A 23,014-nucleotide genomic window follows, 5' to 3' on the forward strand; every position below is an offset into this window, starting at 1 on the left:
CTCATACTGTATTTCTAACATCACATTTTGGGTACTGGACTTTTTCTCTTATACAACCACATAACAGAACCTAACTCCAAACCTAACCACACAATCAATTTTATTTAACTACTTTCCTTCCAATATTTACCCACATCCGGGTATTTAATTATGTAGATATAATCAGAGTCCAAGTTGCATAAGTGAGGCTTCTTACAACCATTAAATTCTGCTTCGTGAAGCCTCCCTAAACAGAAGCAGGAGGACAAGTCTCCACAGCCCTATTTCTAAACAGAGCCGAGGCTTCTGTCCTTTAGAAATACTAGTTTAAGAAAACAGTTTAAGCCCACTTCTAATTCCAGAATAGGACACTCTGAATAAGCTTATTATCTTCCACTTCCTCATGGTCCTTGAGAGCCTCTGGATATGGAAGTTAAGTTAACCACCTCCAAGTCATCTGATGGGACACACACACATACACACACACACACACACACACACACACACACCGCCCCCATCCTACAGGAAGACATTAGAGAAGTACCGAGACACAGTAAGTTCCTAGTGATCTACCACATTCATTTTTAGGGTGTATATCTCACTTTTCAGAGGTGTTCAGCTTTAAAAGGGCAAGCAAGGCTGGAGGAGAACAAGGTGCATCCCTGTCATGGCAAACAGAGGCTGCATCGCTAAATGTGAGAGCTGCTTTTGTTATTCACCTTATTCTTCAAAAGACAAAGCACCTAAACCACTTCCAAGCATTTATAAAACAAACACTGCCACTTTCCAGCAATGTTTGCTTTCTTCTGAAATTGTGTGGTTACCTTGAAAACCACAAATTATAAACAAGGGCATCTGATCAGGGAAGATCATGAACCTGCGCACTCACTAAGTCAACACCTGGGAAAGCACGGCAGTTGACCTGGGCTTGAATACACAAGGTGCAGATCAATCTTTTGTGTAACTTGAAAAAGTTAATGATTGCTAAGCTTTAAGGAGATATTCCATAAGGACTTTCATAAACAAAATTTCTGTTAACATTTTTATTATTCAGAAAGGAGAAAAACAAGGTTCATCTACCATAAACCATAGAAGCATAATCTTGACTCATGCATATTTCCACTTAAAATAATAAACATGTATATCACTTTTCTGCCCACTGAAGATACAAAGCACGTAAAAACTGAACCAATTTGACATTTCAATATGTCATTCATATGCCTAACATAGTAATATTAGAGGGGATAGGGAAATGGTTGACCTAAAAACAGCTACTATTTGATTCATTGGAGAGTAATTTGAGTGAGCCAAAGTTTCAATTCTGCAAACAGTCTATGCTTCTCACTATAACGTGTTCCTAGTAATGATGTTATTAAGTACATTTTCTATAGGAAATGCTATCAAATAAAATAATTGGGATTATTTCCCAATTAGAATATATAGTTGCTGGGCAGAGAGGCACATACATCTGCAAGTCTAGCTACTCAAGAGGCTGATGCAGGAGGATCACAAGTTCAAGGCCAGCCTAAGCTATTTGGTGAGACTCTATCTCAAACCAATAAAAAAAAAAATACAGAGTCAATAATGAATGTAGCATAATGTAGCATACAGCATGAGTAGAAATACTATAACCTCCATATCATTTAGAAGAGCAGCCTATAAAATTCATTAAAATGTACTTTATTATACAATCATAAGGATCATTTTTTTTCCTAAAAGTAGAATTGTACCAAATAAATATCTGAAGAGCTTACCAAAGACCTTCCTGTGAGGGCCCAGAGAGGCAGTCAGATGAATGAAGTCTTTCCCCACCTCCCCACACTTCAAGTTTAAAGATAAAAATAAGTCACAGCAATGTAGACTATAGAGACTTAATCTTTTTACAGGGAAGTCGAAAGTTTATTTCAAAGTGAACTCAACTTCTAACTATCCCTTGAATCTGGAATTGGCTAAATTCACCTCTCCTATCCCAGCCTTTTCCAGAAGAGCAAATAAATAGAATTATGCATTATGTCACCTTCTGAGTCTGAGGAGCCATCAGTGACTCATCCTCTTTACCATGAGGAGCATCCGTTGTGTGGATACACTGCTGTTTGTTTTCTTACCTACCCACCAGCTAAAGGAGATTTTCTCTATTTCCAGGTTTTGCTATAAATACTCTTTGTGTGAATTTAGGTTTCCATTATTCTTTGGTAAATGTTTAAGAGTGAGACTGCTGAGTCATATGGTGAAAGCGTCTAATAAACAGCCAACTCTTTTTCAAGGCGCTGTAGCACTTTGTGTACCAACAGAAATGTATGAGGGTCCTGGCTGATAAATTTGATAATGGACTTATCCACTGCTTTCAGGTAAAAACCAAATGTCTCAACACGGCATACAAGGCTGTTAGGTATCAGGACCCTCCTCTCACCTCATATCTGCCACCCTTCCATCATCTCCTAAGCTTTCAACATATCTTCAAAGCCACAGCCACAAACCTGTCATGCTAATTCACACCTCAGTGCCCCAACCAGTAACGTCTCTTTCTCCTCAACCTCCTCCTCTTCACCTGGTTAATAATGCTGATTCCCCAGTTTACCTCCATTCTTCTTCTCAATCCCAAAGCCAATCACAATCTTCTCTGTGTTTCCATAGCGCCTTGGATCTACAGGCAGTACAGACAGTGGGTAAGGGTCTAGACTGCAATCACAGCTTTGCTCCTCTTAGGTGTATGACTTTGGGCAAGTTCCTGAGTCTCTCTTTCCCTTAGTTTCCTCATCTATAAAATGGGATATGATAAAGAATGCTACCCCTGCCCCATATCCATCCTCTTCTTCCTTTGCATAGTTTGGCTGGCACTTGACCTGCCCCCAACCACCATGCTCCTCAGCCTCCTTGAAACAATACGGAGTATTAGTCTTCTATGGCTGCTGTAACAACTCTCCACAAAATTGATGGCTTTACACAACAGAAATGTATTCTATAGTAGTTACAGAGGCCAGACATCCAAAGTCAAGGTGATGGCAGGGCCATGTTCCCTCTGGAAGTTCTAGGAAAGAATGCTCTCTGGCCTCTCCAGCTCTGGTGACTCTAGGTGTTCGCTTTATGTCAGCAAAATTCCACCTCCACCTTCACATGACCTTCCCCTCATGTTTGTTTCTCCTAAAAACACCTGTCATTGAATTTAGGGACCACCTGGATAATACAGGATGATCTCTTCTTAAGATTCTTAATTATAAAATAAAAAAAAAGATTCTTAATTATAACTGCAAAGACCCTTTTTCCAAATAAATTCACACTCATAGGATTTTAGTACGTGGACATGTGTTTTATAGGACTGTCATTCAATCCAGTATACCATATGCCTATGAGATATGAGTGGGAGTGATAAATGAAATTTCAGGTATCTTCCTGAAAAAAGAATCCACTTTTCCTGGATTAACCTTACCTCTTTTCTACTGACTGGGAAATGGTGACTAATTAGAGCAACTTTGAAAGCCCTGTGTTGATAACGACACAAGCTGGTGCTGGATCACTCACATAGGAAACACTGAGTGAAAGAGAAATAAGTTTCTAATTTATTGGGCTTTGTTTTATTTTATTTTTTTTGTGTTTTCTGGTTTTTTTTTTTTTTTTGGATTTCTGTGATAGCATCTTGTATACAGAGATAATATTTTAAAAATCATATATGCTTTATAGGTTATATGATGATTAGATAGATTAATAAAATATAAAGCAGTTAGAACATTGCCTGACATATAGTAAGGACAAAATAAACATGAGTTATTAGCAGCAAGGGCAGTAAAGAACGTTTTGTCACATTCCATTATCATGAATTTACTTGTGTATCATGTGCAAAAGACTAAATGTACTGAGATAATGGCTTGGTGCTTTAATCTATATTATACTGAAAAGAATAACAAACATTCCATTACTTTTTAAAGAATGCAGTGTAGCTTTGCACCTCAATTATTACCCTAAGAACTACTGTCATGAACAGGTATATCTTGGGCCTGGGACATCTGTGTGTCCCTTCCCCTCAGGTACAAATCTTTCAGGTCAAACACTATTTTAATTAAGAAGCTTTCTTCATCACTCAAAACAGGAAATTAAAATCTCCATCATCCCATACTACCTTCCCCATATCTTTTTATTTAGCCCTTATCTCTTTCTACCTTGAGTTAAAATTATATATATGCACATCTTATCACCCTCATTAGATTATAAATTCCTTGAGAGCAGCTCTTATTTCTGACTCATCTGGAATGTAACAACTGGTCCACACACTTCACTGCACACAGTGTACATTCAATAAACCTCTGCTGAATGAATCCAAAATCTTACAAGGTTGAACACCAATAGCTTCAAACAAGCCTACCTCCCACCTACTGATGGTGTGACCTTGAGCATATACTTCACTTTCCAAAAATTTACATTTGTAAAATGGGACTATTAGGATTAAATATGGTAACAAGGAAAAAGACCATCATAAGCAATAAAGGTGAAGAATTTGAATATGGAGGACTTTCTATTCCTGGAAAGCGTAGTCTTGGCTATTAGATTAACATGCTCACAGTAAAAAAAATATATATTTATACAGTACTTACTAAAAATTTGGACAGCTAATTTCATACACGACATGAGAAACGAGTTGTTTTTTTTTTTTTTTTTTTTTTACATAAGCTTGTAGCTCATGAAAGTGACCCATGGGTACATGAATGATAAGGGAAGGAGCCGAAGAATTGTTCTTACCCACTAATCCACCAAACCACGGGAATAATGTTTGTTAATTTTCTGCCCCTCGCTTCTTAAGAGAGAATTAAACCTCACAGTCAAAGTCACAAATCAATAAAGTTCAGACATCATTCATATTTTAGATACATAGGTAATTTTGTGAATTATTATAAATTGCTTTGAAGAGCAATTTATAAGACATCCAAAAGTGATCCTCTTTTATCCCTCAGAACCACTGCCCAATAGAGACTGAAGTATTTTAAAGAACAAGCACTTTCACAACCCTGACTAGTTCAAAAGGAGAAGCAAAGAGGCAGGGCAATCTGTTTTCACCTCACCCTTCAGTCCTTCTCCAAAGCCTCACAGAGAAGAGCAAACTTATTATCTAATTTCCACACCACTTTAGAGTTTAATAGTAGGGTATTAGTAGTAGAGGGTTATTATCCAATGACTTACAAACACCCAGGACCTACAGTGGTAGTAACATTCAACTGAAGAATTTTAAAGGTTTTTAATAAAAACCACGTAGTTGTTGGCTTGAAAACCCATAGCAAATTTCTTAAATTTTCTGAGCAGCAAATTACTACATCTGCAGTCTGGATTGTCTAAAACCTCCAAGTGAGTAAGGCAACTCTGCTGAGGATGTGGGCTGCAAATGCGGCCCCCAAAGCAACAAGGGTTCTCATCAGAATAAACTCAACTGTACTGTGTTTAGTTTCCTCTACAGTGCCTGGAGTTAAATTGGCAAACAGGAGCCTAACCAGGGACAAACAAGGCAGTCTGAAGACGACTAAAGAAATCCCAGAAGAATGTGTAGCTGGCATCAAATAAAAGAACTAAAAAAAGCTAAGACTGTAGAAGAAAAGACCTGTAGGAATATGATCAGTCTAAGCAAATATCCAAATGGCTATTGTTTGGAAGAAGGATTAGATTTCATCTATGGGCTTTATAGGACCAACAAGTAGAATTTACAGGAGGGCACAATTCAATAGATAGTATGGGCTAGTGGTTAAAAACAAGTCTGGAGTCATAAAACTTGGTTTCAATCTCAGCTCGGCCACTACTGAGCTCAGCAACCTTAAGATGGTTGCAAGATCTCTTTATACATATATTTCTCTATTAAAAAATTAGAGTAGCAGTAGTTTCTACTTCAAGAGGTTATAGGGATGACCAAGTAATAATGCATAGGAAACTCCAAGCACAGCATATCATGTATCAAATGCTCAATAAGTGTTATTTGATTTCGAATCTGAAATAGTTGGTCTTCATAAAAAAAAATTACACTAATACCAAATCTGAAGAAATTCAATATAGTAATTATTAAGCTGGTGAAGAAGGTATTTATAACTGATTAAAGGGTTAAATTGTATATCAAAAAATAAGACCATTAAATCATATTTTCAGTTACATAAAGAGTCAATGCAAGTACCTAGCAAGAACTCTTCTTCATTTACACACCTGAGTATGACCTTTAGGAGTGGGGGAAAGGGTGAGGCCTGCCTTCAAAATGGCTTCCCTGAAGCCAAGCACACATCTGTAATCCCACCTATCTGGGAGGCTGAGGCAGGAGGACCACAAGTTTGAGGTTAGCCTGGGGAATTTAGCAAGAACCTGTCTCGACATAAAATAAAAAGGACTGGGGATCTAGCTCAGTGGTAGAGTATTTGCCTGGCATGCCTAGCACCACACACACACACACACACACACACACACACACACACTCTCTCTCTCTCTCTCTCTCTCTCTCTCTCACACACACACACACATACACATACACTCTCTCTCTCTCTCTCTCTCTCCCTTCCCCGCCCCGACACACACATACACACAATGAATGGCTTCCCTAAATTACCCAAAAAGAAGGAACTGGGTTAAAGAAAGGATCTTGTGGATCTTCCCTTAAGTCTCTGATTTTCACCACCTGCTTTTTCACATCACAGAAAAGAAATTCTTTCTTTTCGTCCCAATTCCTGAGGCACTCTGACTTATTACTGTAAAATGACCTGCTGCTTACCAGAAGTGGCCCTGTAGTAGGTTGAGAGAATTGTGATCATGTCAAATGATTACAGAATCTCAGAGTTGAAACTTTTTAGGCTAAAGGTCCAACACTGGGGAGAATGCAATCAACCAAGGAAGAGGTTTGTCTTCTCTTCCCTCAGCCTCCTGGGGACTAGCTCCCTGGCTTCTCCATGGTCTCTGTGTTTTTGTCCTCCTCAGGGTCAGAGAAGGACATGTGAATCTCTCTTGCCTTCATGTAAGTCAGCTTCTCCTCCTAACAGAAAAGCCACATGTGTTAATAAACAGAGACTTTTGGAAAAATCCATTCTTGAAAAAGGTGTTTTTGGAGAATAGAGAAGTATAAGAAGGATCTAGGGGGAAAAAAAGCCAAAAGAACATAAAAAAAACTAAAGTAGCTGCCATTATTTAGGATGAGGAGAAGGATTAAGTATATATCAAAAAATAAGACCAGCAGTAAATCATTGCTATTATGCACCTCCTGATACAATGCAGACAGGGCACTTAACCTCTCTGGTATCCTCCTCAAAATTTTAACCCTCTCTAATCCCAAACAACAACACCAGACAGACCCAATCCAAGGGACAGACTAAGAAGTACCTGGCCAGGACTCTTCAGAAGTATCAAGGTCGTGAAAAACAAAAACAAAACCAAGAAAAACAGAAAGTGTCACAGACCAGAACAGACTACCCAAATGCAGACTGGGACCCAGGAAAAACTGGAAATGTGGAAAAAGTGCTGAAATCCAAATGAGGTCAGGAATTAGTCCTAGCAATGTACAAATGGTAATTTCTTAATTTTGATAGATGTACCATAGTAATATGAGATGCAAATGTTGGAGGAAGCAGAGTGGAGGGGAATTTCCTGCACTGCCTTTACAACTCTAATGTACTTCCAAGTTGATTCCAAAGTTTCAAGTTTATCATTTAAAAATAGGGAATATCCTGGGCTGGGGTTGTGGCTCAGTGGAAGAGTGCTCGCCTAGCATGCATGGGGCACTGGGTTCGATCCTCAGCACCACATAAATGTAAAATAAAGATATTGTGTCCACCTAAAACTTAAGAATAAATATTTTTTAAAAAATAGGAAATATATGAACATTAAAGGAACTGTATTAGCTTAATGCCACTGTGCATCTGTTTATATTATTTTCATTGCACGGTTTTTGTTGGAAAAACAGCTGTCCATCAGGTAGTAAATAACCCTTTGGAAATTGCATATTTGTTAGAACTTCGTTTCCTCTGTTCATAAGTGAAGCACAGTCCCAAAAGAAGACTCTACCACATAATTTTTGTGTGTATGTGGGAGAATCACTGTAACTTATTTGGAACTTTGGGACCTCACTCAAAAAATTGGAGGAGTTGTACTAGATCTACTTTTCATTGCTTCAGCACTCTAAAATGTTGCAACTCACTTGAACAAGTCATAGCATGAGTACTGAAAAACACAAAAATCTTTTTAAATTAATTTAAGAATGTCATGCATCTGGCTGAGGCAAGAGGAATTTCAGGCATAAAATGGTGTAACCCAAGAGCTGTAATGGACTGGCCACAGGAGAGGATGAGGCAGTCTGGACAATAGTATTGGCTCCAGGCCGATGGGCTGTATGAAGACCAGGTCAGAGACCACCCCTTCTCCCCTGGGGCTCTGCAGGGATGGGGAGGAGAGTTGAGCTTTAAGATAAAAGGGAGCCCTGGATCCCCAATAGGAAAGGACCTTCCTTTTCCACTGATAAATGGAGTAAGCTAAATGGTTTAGTCTTAAACTTAGAAATAGAAAATGAGAGCAAATCAGCAAGGGTAATGACCTAAAGCATTAGATTACAGGAAAAGCCAGGGTTTGGGCCAAGGGATGGAGCGCCTGAAAGAATGATTCATACTTTGAACCAGTGCCTACTGAATAATGTGAGACCAAATATCTGAATATATTTACCTCTTGAGTATGGAGCTGTTATGGAGCTCAGGGTTCCTTCACATACTCTAAAATAATCTTTGCACTTTAAAACAATTTACTTTAATGAGAAAGAGAAAAAGAGAAACAGCAGCCTGAAATCCTAAGGTTTATCTTTGAAAGAGTAATTATTGCTGACCCTCAAAGGAATAAGGCTGCCCAGGCTCATAGCAGTGAAATCTGGGGCATCCCTGGGAACCAAGTTTTATCACATGATCAGGGAAAGGTTGGATGTCTCATCCAAAAGTATCTAATGGCCACTTTTGGGGGGGAAGGGTAAAGCTCCATGTCTTGGAAACACAAAATTAATAAAATAAAATAAAACTCTCCCCTGGAAGAGATTATAATTTAAGGGTAGAACCAAATATTTTTAATGAAAATACATTATGCGTTTCTATTGTTAGTTAAGTATCATATAATGACCTAAAATGTTTTTACATTTACTTGCTCTGGAAAGATTTCAAGGCTCACAAAACTTTATGTGATAGGCACTGTTCCCATTATCCATCCCAGAGGACAGATGTCCTCTGAGGCTCAAAACAGTTAGGTGACCTATTTAAGAGGACATAGCCATTGAATGACAAAGTCAAAACCTAAACCTCATGCTTTTTCTTAATACAAATAAAGTGTTGTCCCAGTTTACTTTTAAAACTTTTCTCTTTGTCTTTAATGCTCTACAGTTCACAAGGGAATGCCTACCTGTGGATTTGGTTGTATTTATCATTACTACTTTGAATATGATGTGCCCTTTCTATTGGGGGAATACTTTTTTCTCCAGTTGATCCAAGTTCTCACCCATGTCCATTCATAGGTTGTGTCTCTCCCATTCCCTCTAATCTCTTCTAGAATTCAGCTGGATGCTGCTGGACCTTCTCGATCTATTCTCCTAACTTACCATCACTCTTTCATATCCTTCTTCATATCTCTCTCTGTTACATACTGGGTGATTTCCTCAGATCTCTTTCTCCAGAACACTAATTCCCTCTTCGGCTTTACATAACATGCTAGTTCATGCTTTTTAAAATCTACCTCACCTCCATTCATGCTCTCTGTTCATCTATGAGGGTTTCTGCATCCTCTTTTATTTTATACACACTTGCTGCTGAGTCTCTGGCAGGCTGTTCCTCAGTGCTGGTAGCCTATCTGTAGTGATTTTACTGTGAGTTCCTCCTCAGTGGAGACTTCTATTGCAAGGTCTCATTGACCCAGGGTTAGCAGAATGTTCCTACTGAGAAGTTTTAGGAATGTTTCCAGTGAGTATTTTACCTTTCAAAGCCTATTTTATGTTTTCTCCACTTGGGGAAAAATTTAGATTTTATCCAAATTTTTTAACTAAAAGGACACTCTCTCTACAAGATTCTAAGTTGAGGGAAAGAAAAATATTCTCATAAAAAGATATTGTATATAAAGCACCTACCACAGAGGGTAAAACATAGTGACTATTTACTAAATGTTAACTATCTCCCCTCCCCAGTGCATTGATCAGCACATCTTGACTTGAGTATGTCACTCTAAGGAATTCTTTCCATTCTGCAGGGTTTTGGGGTTTTTAAAAATTATTTATTAAAGCTGATTTCTATCATTGTAAGAATGAATGCATGCAGAGCGTTCATAATAAATTTTGCTTTAAATTTATTTTTATTATTGTAAGCATACACAAATTATGAAATATGTTTGACAAGCTTTTAATTACTGATTTTAGTTTTCTAGAATTCTTTACAGATTCCATTGGTTCTTTTATAAATCTGAGTTATAATCAATTCCTACTAAACCCATTTATCAGTTAAGGAGATTATCAAGCTATTTCTAAGATTGCTTAGAAAGGATTTCTAAGACAATTGTTAGTTATGATACTCCATCCAGAGTGTATTTAAAGCCAAGCTAAAGCATCACTGTCACTTTCCTGAAGACTTTACAAAGATAAATTAACCAGCTAACAATGAAGCACTATAACATTTATAATAACTGCCACATAAATATATAAATAAATTTATTTGGCTGCATTTACTGGCTTGAAAAGTCATCTTTCACAGTTAATTACCATGATTTCCTTTCAACAGAAGATTATTGTCCAGGAAAACAAAAATTGAAATTATTCTTTCATTATAAATCCTCCAATGTATCAAAGAACAACAATGGGTACATTTTTGAAAGAACTTGCAGTGGTATTTGAAAGTTCCACACTGAATAAAGTTTTAACATTACTTTTTTTGACACAAAAACAATCTGCTCTCTTAGGTCATATAATAAAACATATTTTTTCTAATTCTTACCTCTGAACTTCTTGGGAGGGTTGGCAAGGTCCCCTGCCTCTGGGTGCACCACACATCTGTCATCCACTAACCTACAAGGGAAAGCATGTTTATATGGTTAATGTTGTCATATGCATAGTCCACAGGCTGCACAAGGACACTGCATAAATATTTACACAGTGTTAACAGCTTCACTAAGAAACTTTTTAATAACCATGGATTTGTAAAAAGATTTGTTTTTAGGAATTCATTACAACAAGGTTTATGAAATTGAAAAATAGAACATATTATTAACTAGTAGGAAACTAGTTAGAGAAATGGAATACTACAGAGCTACTTAAAATTCTATTAAATAAAATGCACTGGGCTCCAAAATGCATATACTACAGTGTAAAAATAAGTGATAACCAACAAATATGATATCACATGTTTAAATACATGGATGCATGCGTACACACACACACACACACAAATACATATACATATAACAAAAGGAACACAGATAGCAAAATATCAAGAGTGGTCAGACCACCCATAGCTTTTATTTTCCTCTCTTTCCTCTGTGTGTATATTAACAAGGAATCCCACCCAGGCTTCTGTAATGACCATGGAGCAGGTGGCTATGAGTACTCATCCTGCATTCAAACTCTGGCTCACCCACTTCCTATCTAGGACTTTGGGACTCTTTTTTTTTTTTTTTTTTTTTTTTAGTTATAGATGGACAGAATGCCTTTATTTTATTTTTATGTGGTGCTGAGGATCAAACCCAGTGCCTTATGCATGCTAGACAAGTAGACAAGTGCTCTGCCGCTGAGTTACTGCCCCAGCCCTAGGACTCATTCTTTACACCTGTAAAACATGGATAAAAGTTCTTATCTCAAACCACTGTTAGGATGATTAAACAACTTGAGATTTTTAAAATATCTAGAATACTTTCTGGAGAACAGTAAGCCTTTAAATAAGTGTTTAGTTGGTAAATAAAATCAAGAACATTCTGTCTTATTCTGCACTATATTCTGTTTCTAGAATAATGACTTGCATGTATCAGGTGATTAACAAATAATAGTCAAATGAATAAACTGCCTTTAGTAGTCATAAAAGCAGCATGTTTAATCCCTGTTAAAATATTTACAAAAAGCCACTTTCTAGTTTGATTCCAAGAGGGAGAAGTCATATCTCTGAATTGTGAGATGTGAGTCTCCTGTTCACAGAGAAAGATCTAACTACCAAAGACTCATTAGCTCATCTCCCATGGACTAACTAGTGGGATTACTTAGGTTTTTTTCCAGAAAATTGTGAGAATACATGTGAATTAGTTACACACATGTGAATTTATTTGAAGGACACTTTTTTCTTTTTCCTTTTAACTTTTTTTTTTAAGTATTTGACTTGCTATCATGCAACAACTCCAGCACAGAATAAACCCCTTGAAATAGGATGATTAACCAAATAAAAATGAAACTTTTGGTTCATAGTTGCAGACACTTCCTAAATCACCAGATTTTTCTATGGGATTCAATTTCCACAAAGTAAAACACTAATTTGGTCAAGTAGTACTGTTCTTTCTTTGATTTCTTTTCCCATATATACTTCATTTATGCTAGTTCACTAAAATGTGGTTTTACATGAGCTGCCAGGCATGCAAGAAATTCCTTTTAAGAGTCTTTAGAAACTGTTTTCTTAGAAACAGGAAATCACATTGGATCAAGAGAAAACAAATCCAAACCTCCGTGATGTCCAAGTGCAGTTTGTAATATTGAATCTGAAAGACTTCAAACAGTTCTAAGAATATCACCACATAATTTAAATAAAAACGCTGTGAAGGAAAGGTCAGCTTTTCTAATTAGCCAAGATGCGTTAAGAATTCAAAACACAATGATAAAAGAATCATAGTCTTATTTAGAGCACATAAAAATTACATAAAAGACATTAACACTCCACTCATCCTTCGTGCCTGCCATTCCTACAGAAATACAGGCTCCCACCAAATGCCACAGAGATCCCCACATGAATGGACTAGACTTCAAGAGAAATGGGAACTAAAGCTATAAATCAGATCACAGTGCACTTATGTAAACACTTGTGTCTATCCTCAATTACTGATAGCCTAGATAAAACCATAATAATGAAGAGTGACTCTAATTCTAAGAATTTGCCATTCCTTATACACAAACTTGTATGAGAATCACAAAGGTAATCATTTCATTCTTCGGATTTGGTGACTTGGAAATGAGTTTGGAAAGAACGGAAAGGGGTGGGGGTCGGAAGAAGCAAGGAGAGTAATATATATATTACAATTGTACAAGTCTTATGTCTGTTATAAGACTTGTACAATTGTTGATATTAAAAGCCAAAGAGGATTTCACTTACAGTTGTTTGAATAATTTCTACAATATCGCCAACCACCTCTTCCTGAATATCTCCAGGACCAGTATTTACATACCATCCTTTTGCACTACTAATCTTATAAATAGCACTCTATCTTTCCCATCACAGTACTTGTCACATTTTTTATAACTTTTGTTCTTGTTTACTATTATGTCCTTGGCATCTACTAGACTGAGTTACAGTAGGTACTAAATAAGTATTTGTTAAATGAATAAACAAGTCAGTGAATAATTGATCATTTGCTACCCATTTAACTTCTAGTTCTTCTGGAACTACATAGTATAAGTTTTTCTGAGATGAACAAGCCTATTTCTTCCTTATATTGATATCAACCGAGGAGCTCAACTTCCTTCCCTCTATACCAACTGTTTAACATCCTCCTTAAAGATACTATCCACATGAGGCCAGATGCTCCCCTCCCTGAAGAAGTACAGGGTACAGAAGACTATTCCTCCTTTCACCTTTCACCCCTACACTAAGCTTAAAGTGATTTTTTATTTTTTTTTTAATTTTAATTTTTTTTTTTTTTTTTGTACCAGGGGTTGAACCCAGGGGCACTTAACTTCCAAGCCACATCCTCAGCCCTTTTTTTTATATTTTATTTAGAGTCAGTAACTTGCTGAGTTGCTTAGGGCCTCACTAAATTTCTGAGGCCCAACTTGAACTCAAAATTCTCCTCTCTGCCTCCAGAGCCACTGGGATTACAAGTCTGTGCCACCAAGCCTGGCTATAGTGAGGCATTCTAAGTTTAAAGTAGCTTCTGTGAGCAGTCAAGGCCTACATCTGACTTTCATTAGATTTACAGCCACACAATAATTCTGGGTCATTTTCATGTAACTACTGATATGCCAGGTTCTCTCACCCACCTATGAGGCAGTTAAATTTTATAATCTAAGGAAAATAATTATGACAAGCAAAAAAGGATAAATGTAAAAATCAACCTTTGGCCTATGAGTAGAAGTCATTTGAAAAACATCAATATCTATTCCATCCCTACCTAATTCACTTACAGTACCTGGCAAGATTATTATCCATTTTAATCACTCATAAGAAGTGTTTCCCAAATTTGGCCAACTGGATGAAACACTTGAGGAATTTAATAATAATGATAACAATTTTTGTTCTTTGCCCAGATCCATCAAATCAAAATTTCTAGGAAAGGGGACTGAGAATCTATTTTTTCTGACCTTACTTAACTGGTTTAGAGTTATCTGCTCTGGACTCCCATAATAGACTATCCTATAACAATAGAATGTATCATATTCCATCAAAATTCATACATATAACACTATAAGTTATAAGCTCCAAGAGAGACCATTTTTGCTTACAATTATATGCCCATCTCCAAATAATATGGAGATAGCCTAATAGTAGATAAAGGGAAAGATCAGAAATATTTCCCATCTATAATGTGTCTCAGAAAATTAGCCAAAATGTCATATCTTGAAAAGGTCAAGATAATCTGTTCTAAATGATGATTTCTCATATAACCCCTTTCAACCCATTATATCAATTCAGTTTTAATGGGCTGCATTTAGTTTTCACATGACTATGCATTAGCAAATTAGCCATACAGGTAATTACAATGATAGCATAAAACCTAAACCTGTCACTGAAACTCCCCTAACATAAATGTGTTTTCCTTATATCTATCTTCTCTTCATAAATCATAACTGATTGAATTATTCATTCACTTCAGTTTACAGGAAGGAAAAACATCAACATTTGGAGCTTCCAAAGTATTATGAGAATTTATTAGCTTTTTCAAATGATGTTACACATAAGTATGAATAAAAATGTAAATCAAATTTCAACTGGACAGAAGAAAAAAGTTTAAACTACTGTAAGATGCATAGCATCTGTATGAAATTTTTGTTTATGCATGAAATTCAAGTTGACTACACCTAACACTTTGGTTTTTTTTTTTTTTTTTTTTTTTTTTAAATACTTATTTTTTTTTTTAGTTTCCGGCGGACACAACATCTTTGTTTGTATGTGGTGCTGAGGATCGAACCCGGGCCGCACGCATGCCAGGCGAGCGTGCTACCGCTTGAGCCACATCCCCAGCCCCTACACTTTGGTTTTAAAAAAAAAAAAAAAAAAAATATATATATATATATATATATATAGATATATAGATATATAGATATAGATATATAGATATATAGATATATAGATATATAGATATATATTAGTTGTAGTTGGACACAACACCTTTATTTCACTTGTTTATTTTTGTATGTGGTGCTGAGGATCAAACCCAGGGTCTTGCACGTGCAAGGCAAGTGCTCTACTGCTGAGCCACAACCCCAGCCCAACACTTTGTTTAAAATAAAGTGTTCCATTAATTATTTTTACAAATATCAACAGTCAAGAGAAAATGCATTTTTTTATTTTCTTGGTTTTGTGGTTTAGGATATTCTACTGCTGTCCATATTAAAAAACTTAATTGCAATCCAACCTCAATCCTAGCTTCAAGCTTCAGAACTGAAATTTATCCTTTAAACATCTTCAAGTTCCACTTGTTCATTTCCCAGATGGGAAGTTCTACCCTGAATTCCTACAGCAACTTTAAGAGTATTTTCTAATTTACAAGATAGTCTGAAAGTATGTCAGATACTTTAGTCTTATCCTCTCAATCAAATAATAATTATAGATGCTTCTTAACTTGTGGTGAGGTTATGGCCAGATAAACACATCATAATTTGAATATATCAAAAGTCAAAATGTGATGAAAACAGCTAACCTACTGAGCAACACAGCTTAGCAGTACAGTACACTGTGCAGTATGGGTTGTTGAACCTCATGATTTCATGGCTGATGGGGAGCTACAGGGTGTATGAGACCACACTGATAGCCCAGGAAAAGATCATAATTCAAAACATGATGAATGGTTTCCAGGGCTTTCAACCAAAGTAGGCAAAAAATTCTAATTAAAATTATCATTATCTCAGAGACCAACTATCAGTCTATCACTCACTGATTACATGTCAAGTGCCGCTCTATATATTTATATGCATTACACTAAATTCCAGACTTGCAAGGCATTTTCTTCCTCCAGATTAGAGAGATCAAATGATATGGCCAAGATGATAACTCAAGAAAAGATCTGTACTCAAATCCATAAGACCAAAGACATTTCTCCTTTCTTCCATTCTATTAGGTCAAATTTGAATTCTCTTGTACATTGTACATGCATGGTAAAATAAGGGAGATGTAGTAGACACTCAAAATTTTTTACTGAAGTGCTGATTGACTTCCACTGATACTAATTCCAACTTTAAAAATTTCACAATCCTATAATTCCATTTTTACAGTATCTATAAAATTAGAAAGCAGTAGTTATACTTAAGTATACCATTCATTAATTTGCATAAAGCCTTACTAATTTCTGTCATGTAAAGACACCCAACAGCAAAACACATCCAGGTAGGGCTGGACATTGTGGTGCATCCCAGCTCCTTGGGAGGCTAAGGCAGAATAATCACAAGTTTAAGGCCGGCCTGGGTACCTTAGCACAATTCTCATTCTCTCTCTCTCTCTCTCTCTCTCTCTCTCTCTCTCTCTCTCTCTCTCTCTCATACACACACACACATGCATTAAGGTAATGAAGATGACTGTTAAATGATGTTAGGACAATTTATTATTCATTTTTTTTAAAAAAATACATAATCCTTTCTTCACAGTACACATAAAAAGCCAATGCCAAGTGGACTAAAGCCTTTAATATGATAGTAAAAACTATTTAGAAGAATAGGGTTGGGGTTGTAGCTCAGTGGTAGAGCACTTGCCTAGCATGTGTGAGGCACCAAGTTCAATTCCCAGCACCATATATAAATAAATAAAATAAAGGTTCATCGACAATTAAAACAAAATTTAAAAATAAAACTAATCTATTCAGAAAAACAGATGGGTGATAATTGTCATAAGAAGGGAAAAATTAACTAAGCCAGACCAAAACTAAGAAATGACTGATATATTTGTCTACATTAAAACTAAAAACTTCTAGCCAGGCACATTGGTGCCCGTCTGTAATCCCAGTGGCTCAAGACACTGAGGCAGGAGGATTAAAATTTCAAAACTAGCCTCAGCAATTTAGTGAAGCCCTAAGCAACTAAGCAAGACTCTGTCTCTAAGTAAAATTTTTTAAAATGGATAAGGATGAGGTTCAGTGATGAAGTGCCCCTGGGTTCAATCTCCAGTACAAAAAAAAAAAAAAAAAACTAAGAAGTTCTATCCACCAAGACAGTATACCAAGAGACAGAAAAGTCACAAGGCTACCACCACACTTGTGCATTTGTACATTAAACAAAGGTGGCAGCTTACTAACTAAATTCTGAATCTTGGTCTGTGCTCCACTGTAGAAGCCATACACAGCAGCAGAAGCTGTGACTGTGCAGATGGAGTGGTATGTTTGCACAAGAGAACACTGTGCAGCCTACATAGGCAACTCTTTTTAGTTCATACAAAGAAGCCATAAATACTAACAGTATCCTTTAACACACAAGTTACAAAGTAAGAGAGGATATTTGCTACAAAGGCTTCCTAAGAGGAATTTAAAATAATGTCTAAGAATCAATTTTTAAAAAGAAAAAGAAAAATACAAAAAAATCATGAACAATTTTTTTTTGTTTGTTTTGAGGAAGCATTAATAGTCCTTAAGCATCTGATAAAATGTTCATCCTAATTACTAATCAGGAAAATGCAAATCAAGATAGCATTCATATGCAACAAATTGGCAAAAGATAAAGTTAATGTCAAATGTTAGCAAGTTTTTGAATCAATGTATACTTTCATTCACTACTGGAAGGAGTAAAAATTAGAACAAACACGTTTTTTAAAATATTTTTTCAGTTGTAGATGGACACAATATCTTCATTTTATTTATTTATTTGTTTATATGATGCTGAGGATTGAACCCAGTGACTCATGCGTTGGAGGCAAGTGCTCAACCACTGAGCTACAACCCTACGCCAAGAAACACATTTTTTAAATGTGGTATTTAAAGTTGAACATGAGCATGTCTTCCCATTCAGCCTTTCCATTCCCAGTTTATATATGCCCTAGAGAAATCTTACAGATGTGCATCTGAAAACATGTACTGAAGTGTACAAGATAACACTGTTTATGATAGAAGAAACTGAAAAAACCCAAATGCCCATCAAATGGCAGCATGAATAAACTACAACTAAATGAATAACTTCATATAGTAGAAAACTATTTGAAAATGAATGAATTGCAGCAGGTCGCAACAACTCTTTAAAAAGCTCAAAAACATGAAGTTGAGCTTAAGAAAAGCAAGTCCCAAAATAATAAATGTTACATAATTCCATTTATAAAGAAAGTTTAAATAGGTTTTAAGACTAAACAACATATATTCTAGGAACATGCACAAATAATAAAAAAAATTATAAAAAGTGCATAACTATCAGATTTTTAAGTAAATTTCTCAGAGTAAGCAAATTATTCCTTAGACTCCAGTCCCTTATTATTCCAACAATTACAAAGAAAATGCTACATGCTAGGTAAAATATGCTAGTTGTACTTTTTTCCTTATGAAGCCATAAATGGTATCTCTACATTGACTATATTGTGAAATAAGTGTGATATTTTCCTGATGTCTGTTTGTCAGATATATCTGACCCTTTAATATTTAATTTTTTTAGTTGTAAATGGACATAATACCTTTATTTTATTTTTATGTGGTGCTGAGGATTGAATCCAGTGCCCCACATGTGAGGCGAGCACTCTACTACCACTGAGCTACAATCCCAGCCCTGACCCATTTAATACTAAGTGACATAGTTTATTTCTAATAAAATGACTCTGAAGTGCATTTAAATAAAATGAAGGACAGAGTAGACCAGATATCCACAGCAGATGTTATTAAAAGCTTTTAGTAAGAAAGGGGGTTAAAAGGATGGCTAGTTCTAAGCAAGATACAACTGCTTGTGAGAGTGTTTTCAGAACTTTACCCCAAATAACACTGTCTCCCACCTATCTGATTTGTACTGCTTGACTACATGAATATTTCCCTTGACTGTAATCTCCTGGCTTCTTCCCTAATCTGTCCTTCCTCCCTACCATCTCCCCACCATTCTGGCACACAATTTGAATCCCTTCTTCACCTGATTTAGAAGTAACACTAGAATAGAAGGAAAGAGATGTGGTTTATGTCCTTGGTCTGCATTAACCAGTTGTGTTGATGTTAGTTACTCAATCTCTCTGTGTCTCTGTTTTTTTGTTTGTTTGTTTGTTTGTTTGAGCCAGCTGTTATATTTCTATGGTTTTTTGTTTCTCTGGTCCCTTTTTTTGTGGTAAGAGCGGGCTTGTGACATAATCCTTCAATAGCAAACGTTGACATTTATCATTGCACTCTTTCTATAGTTTGAAAGTTCAACTCCCTAGCACATTTTTTAAGTTTATACATTTATTTTCTCATTATAAGCAAAATACTAACAAGTAATTACATTCCACTCATTCACCATAGTTTTTTAATTCATTATTTTTTAAAAATACTTAGTAATTTGGACACATTTCTTACTAGAAAATCTCAAGTTGCCCCAGTAGGAATCATTTCCAGGCTGCAGATTTGTGTTTATATGACAATTTTCTCATAATTCAGAATAACATGACAAGCCATATTACAAATGTCCAATTTCACACTTTACAGGTCTTGTGGATATACCCCTTTGCAAAGCCACAAATAATTTAAAACATGCCAAAAGGAAAGTAATTTCATTGCAAAATTTTTTGCTAAAAAGTGTTCTAAATTGTAAATGTAAAACAGATGCAATACACCAAATTCACTCATGGCTGTTCTCTGATTTTACCTACCCATAGTTACAAGAGTTAGATTCATACTTGTTTGCCATTCAAAAGGTGTGATTTTTAAATTTAAACCAATAAAATTTATCATTATCTTCTCCTTTGAGATGAGTACCATATGGACTACAAAGATGATGCTTGTGTATTAATATTTTCTACAAATTATTGCAAGAAGTAGTCACTCTTTGAAGCAATTTTTTGCAGCAATTATATTCAAAATATGAAACTCACCAGAAAAATCTAAATTGCCTACAGCCTTTCAAAGAAACATATATTTCAAACATGATTTCAGAAAAGATTTGCCCCTAAGTTTTGAAAGCTTAAAGTCCTAATCCAAGCCTGGCATGGTAGCACGTACCTGTAACCCCAGCCACTCAGCAGGCAGGAGAATCACAAGTTCAAGGCCAGCCTCAGAAATTAGCAAAGCCCTTTCTCAAATAAAGATTAAAAAGAACGAGGGGTGTAACTTAGTGGTAAAGTCCCCTGGGTTCAATCCCCCATACCAAAAAAGAAAAAAAGTCCTGATCCTGCTAAAGAAAAAAAATCATGACTTTTTTTTTCTAGGTTTTTCCTTCTCCATCTAATAACTTCCTTTTCTTGACCTTCTGTCTATCCCCTGCCTCCTCTCCTCCTCAATCTCTTTGAACCCAGTACTGTTGCAAGCCAGTTGGTTAAGTATTTTGTCCTAGCCTGTTTATTACAGTTCCCTTGAAAGCCAAAGCATTTGCAAAGTACCTCAGAATATGAATGGGATCCGTAGACGGTTGAGATCAATTATTTAGTTATGGCTGAGCTGACCTTAACTCACTTCTCAATTATTTACAAAGAGCTAGAAAAATCACTGGTGCTGATAAAATGACTCACTAGGCAAAGTTCAGGTGTAGATGTTTACTACTACTAGACTGTCATTACTATCTGAGTTTTTGCAGCAATTTACAGGAGAAAAGGCCATAAAATTCAGAAATTCACTGTGCCACTCTCCTCCTCCCAGGAGAAACACCTCCCTCATTTCAGGGTTCTGCCTGCTTTGGGGTCCTCCAGTGCCTAAGCACAGATTTTGGTTTTTTTTGTTTTGTTTCCATTTTGTCTACAGTTTATAGTGATCATACTGTAGATTAAATTCAAATGAATATGAACTTAAATATTTAAAACTTACTAAAAAAAAAAACAAGGAAATAAGCTAGTCATGAATCAGCAAAAACAACAAATATTGTAATCATCAATGAAAACTATAAAATAGCTATCTTGAAATCCTTAAAGAAATGAAAGATTTTTTTTAAAGATCAAAGAGAAGGATCATAAAATGGCCAGATAAATTTGATAAAGAATTTCTAGAGATATAAAGAAAATTATTATGGAATAAATAGATGGGTTCAAGATAGTAAATTAGATACGGCTACTTACTAAGCTGGAAGATAGATCATAAGAAATTACTCAGAATGAAACAGATAACAAGAATAGAGGAGGGGCTGGGGCTCTAGCTCAGTGGCAGAGTGTCTGCCAAGCATATGTGAGGCACTGGGTTTGATCCTTAGCAAAACATGAAAATAAATTTTTTTAAAAAGGCATCTGTCCATCTACAACTACAAAAAAAATTGAATAGAGGAAATAGAAAAGATAGGTTAAAAGCTATAAAGGGTAGGATGAGAAAGTTATTCACATGTCATTAACATCTCAGAAGGAGGGAACATGGGATGGAAGAGGCAATATAGGAAGAGATAATGGCTGAGAATTTCCATAGGTAATGAAAAATGTGAATCCACAGAAATAGAAAATACAATATATTCCAAGAAACAGACTTTTTGGGGGGCATAACTGGGAATTTAACCTAGGGGTGCTTTATCACTTACATCCCCAGCCCTTTTTATTTTTTCTATTTCAAAACAGGATCTTGCTGAGTTACTTAGGGCTAAATTGTGAGGCTGGCCTGAAACTTGCAATCCTCCTGCCTCAACCTCCTAAGTCCCTGGGATTACAGTTGTCAGCCAACATGCCTGGCAAAATAGATATATTTTAAAAAAAAAACTGCACATATTGAAAAAAATACAAAGCAACAAATGTAGAGAAGGTGTTTAAAGCAGCCCAAGGGAAACCCATGGCAATTAAATGGACAGCAAATGTCTCAGAATCTGCAAAACACCAGGAGATAGAAAAGGTGAGAAAAAGCTGGTAAACATGTGAATTAACCTAAACATAGCATAAAAGAATGACAAGAACTACTCACATAAAGGGTTCAAAAGAACAGCACTGAAATACCAACAGCAGCATATGAGTAGAAAGGGAATGAACAGAGTTAAACAGCCTCTGGTTCCGAATTGTACAAGATGACTTCAAATATCAATTAACTTAATACAGCGTAAAAATGTTTCCCAATCCAACTTTATTAAGGCATAATCAACTAATAAAAATCATACATATGTTTACAATGTACACATGACATTTTGACATTTGTATACATTGTGGAATGATTAAATCAAGCTAATTCATCTATTACTTTATACTCCATTTTTGTGGTGAGACACTAAAAATCCACTAGCTCAGCAATTTCAAGTACATGATACGTTATTATTAATGTATATAGTCACCACACTGTAGCTTGGGGCCCTATCCTATCCAACTGAAATTCTGTATCTTTTGATCACTATCTCCCCATTTGCTCTCCAATGCCTTCCAGTCCCTGGCAACTACTATTCTCTGCTTAAGGGGCTGTAGCTCAGTGGCAGAGCGCTTGCCTAGCACATGTGAAGCACGGGGTTCAATCTTAACACCATATAAAAAAATAAGCAAATTTTAAAAAAAAGTCCTGATGTCCATCTACAACAACAAAATTTTTTTTTTAAAAAAAGAACAACTTTTGTAGATTCCATGTATAAGTGAAATTTCACGGT

General features: G+C 36.0%; 1 protein-coding gene across 5 annotated transcripts in view; it reads right to left on the reverse strand.

Moving 5' to 3' along the window:
• Positions 1–23,014, reverse strand: part of Itpr2 (inositol 1,4,5-trisphosphate receptor type 2) — a 484,436-nt gene that overhangs the window by 432,032 nt on the left and 29,390 nt on the right. For 4 of the 5 annotated variants that reach the window (XM_048787344.1, XM_048787341.1, XM_048787343.1 and 1 more), the window contains exon 2: positions 10,932–11,002. In XM_048787344.1, the coding sequence (XP_048643301.1) occupies positions 10,932–10,994 (63 nt within the window). In that variant the 5' untranslated portion in view covers positions 10,995–11,002. Of the gene's footprint in view, positions 1–2,557; positions 2,624–10,931; positions 11,003–23,014 lie in introns of all 5 variants that reach the window. The other variant, XM_048787340.1, reaches the window with a different exon arrangement.

The sequence above is a fragment of the Marmota marmota genome, unplaced genomic scaffold, assembly GCF_001458135.2.
Source record: "Marmota marmota marmota unplaced genomic scaffold, marMar, whole genome shotgun sequence".
NCBI classification, from domain to species: Eukaryota; Metazoa; Chordata; class Mammalia; order Rodentia; family Sciuridae; genus Marmota; species Marmota marmota.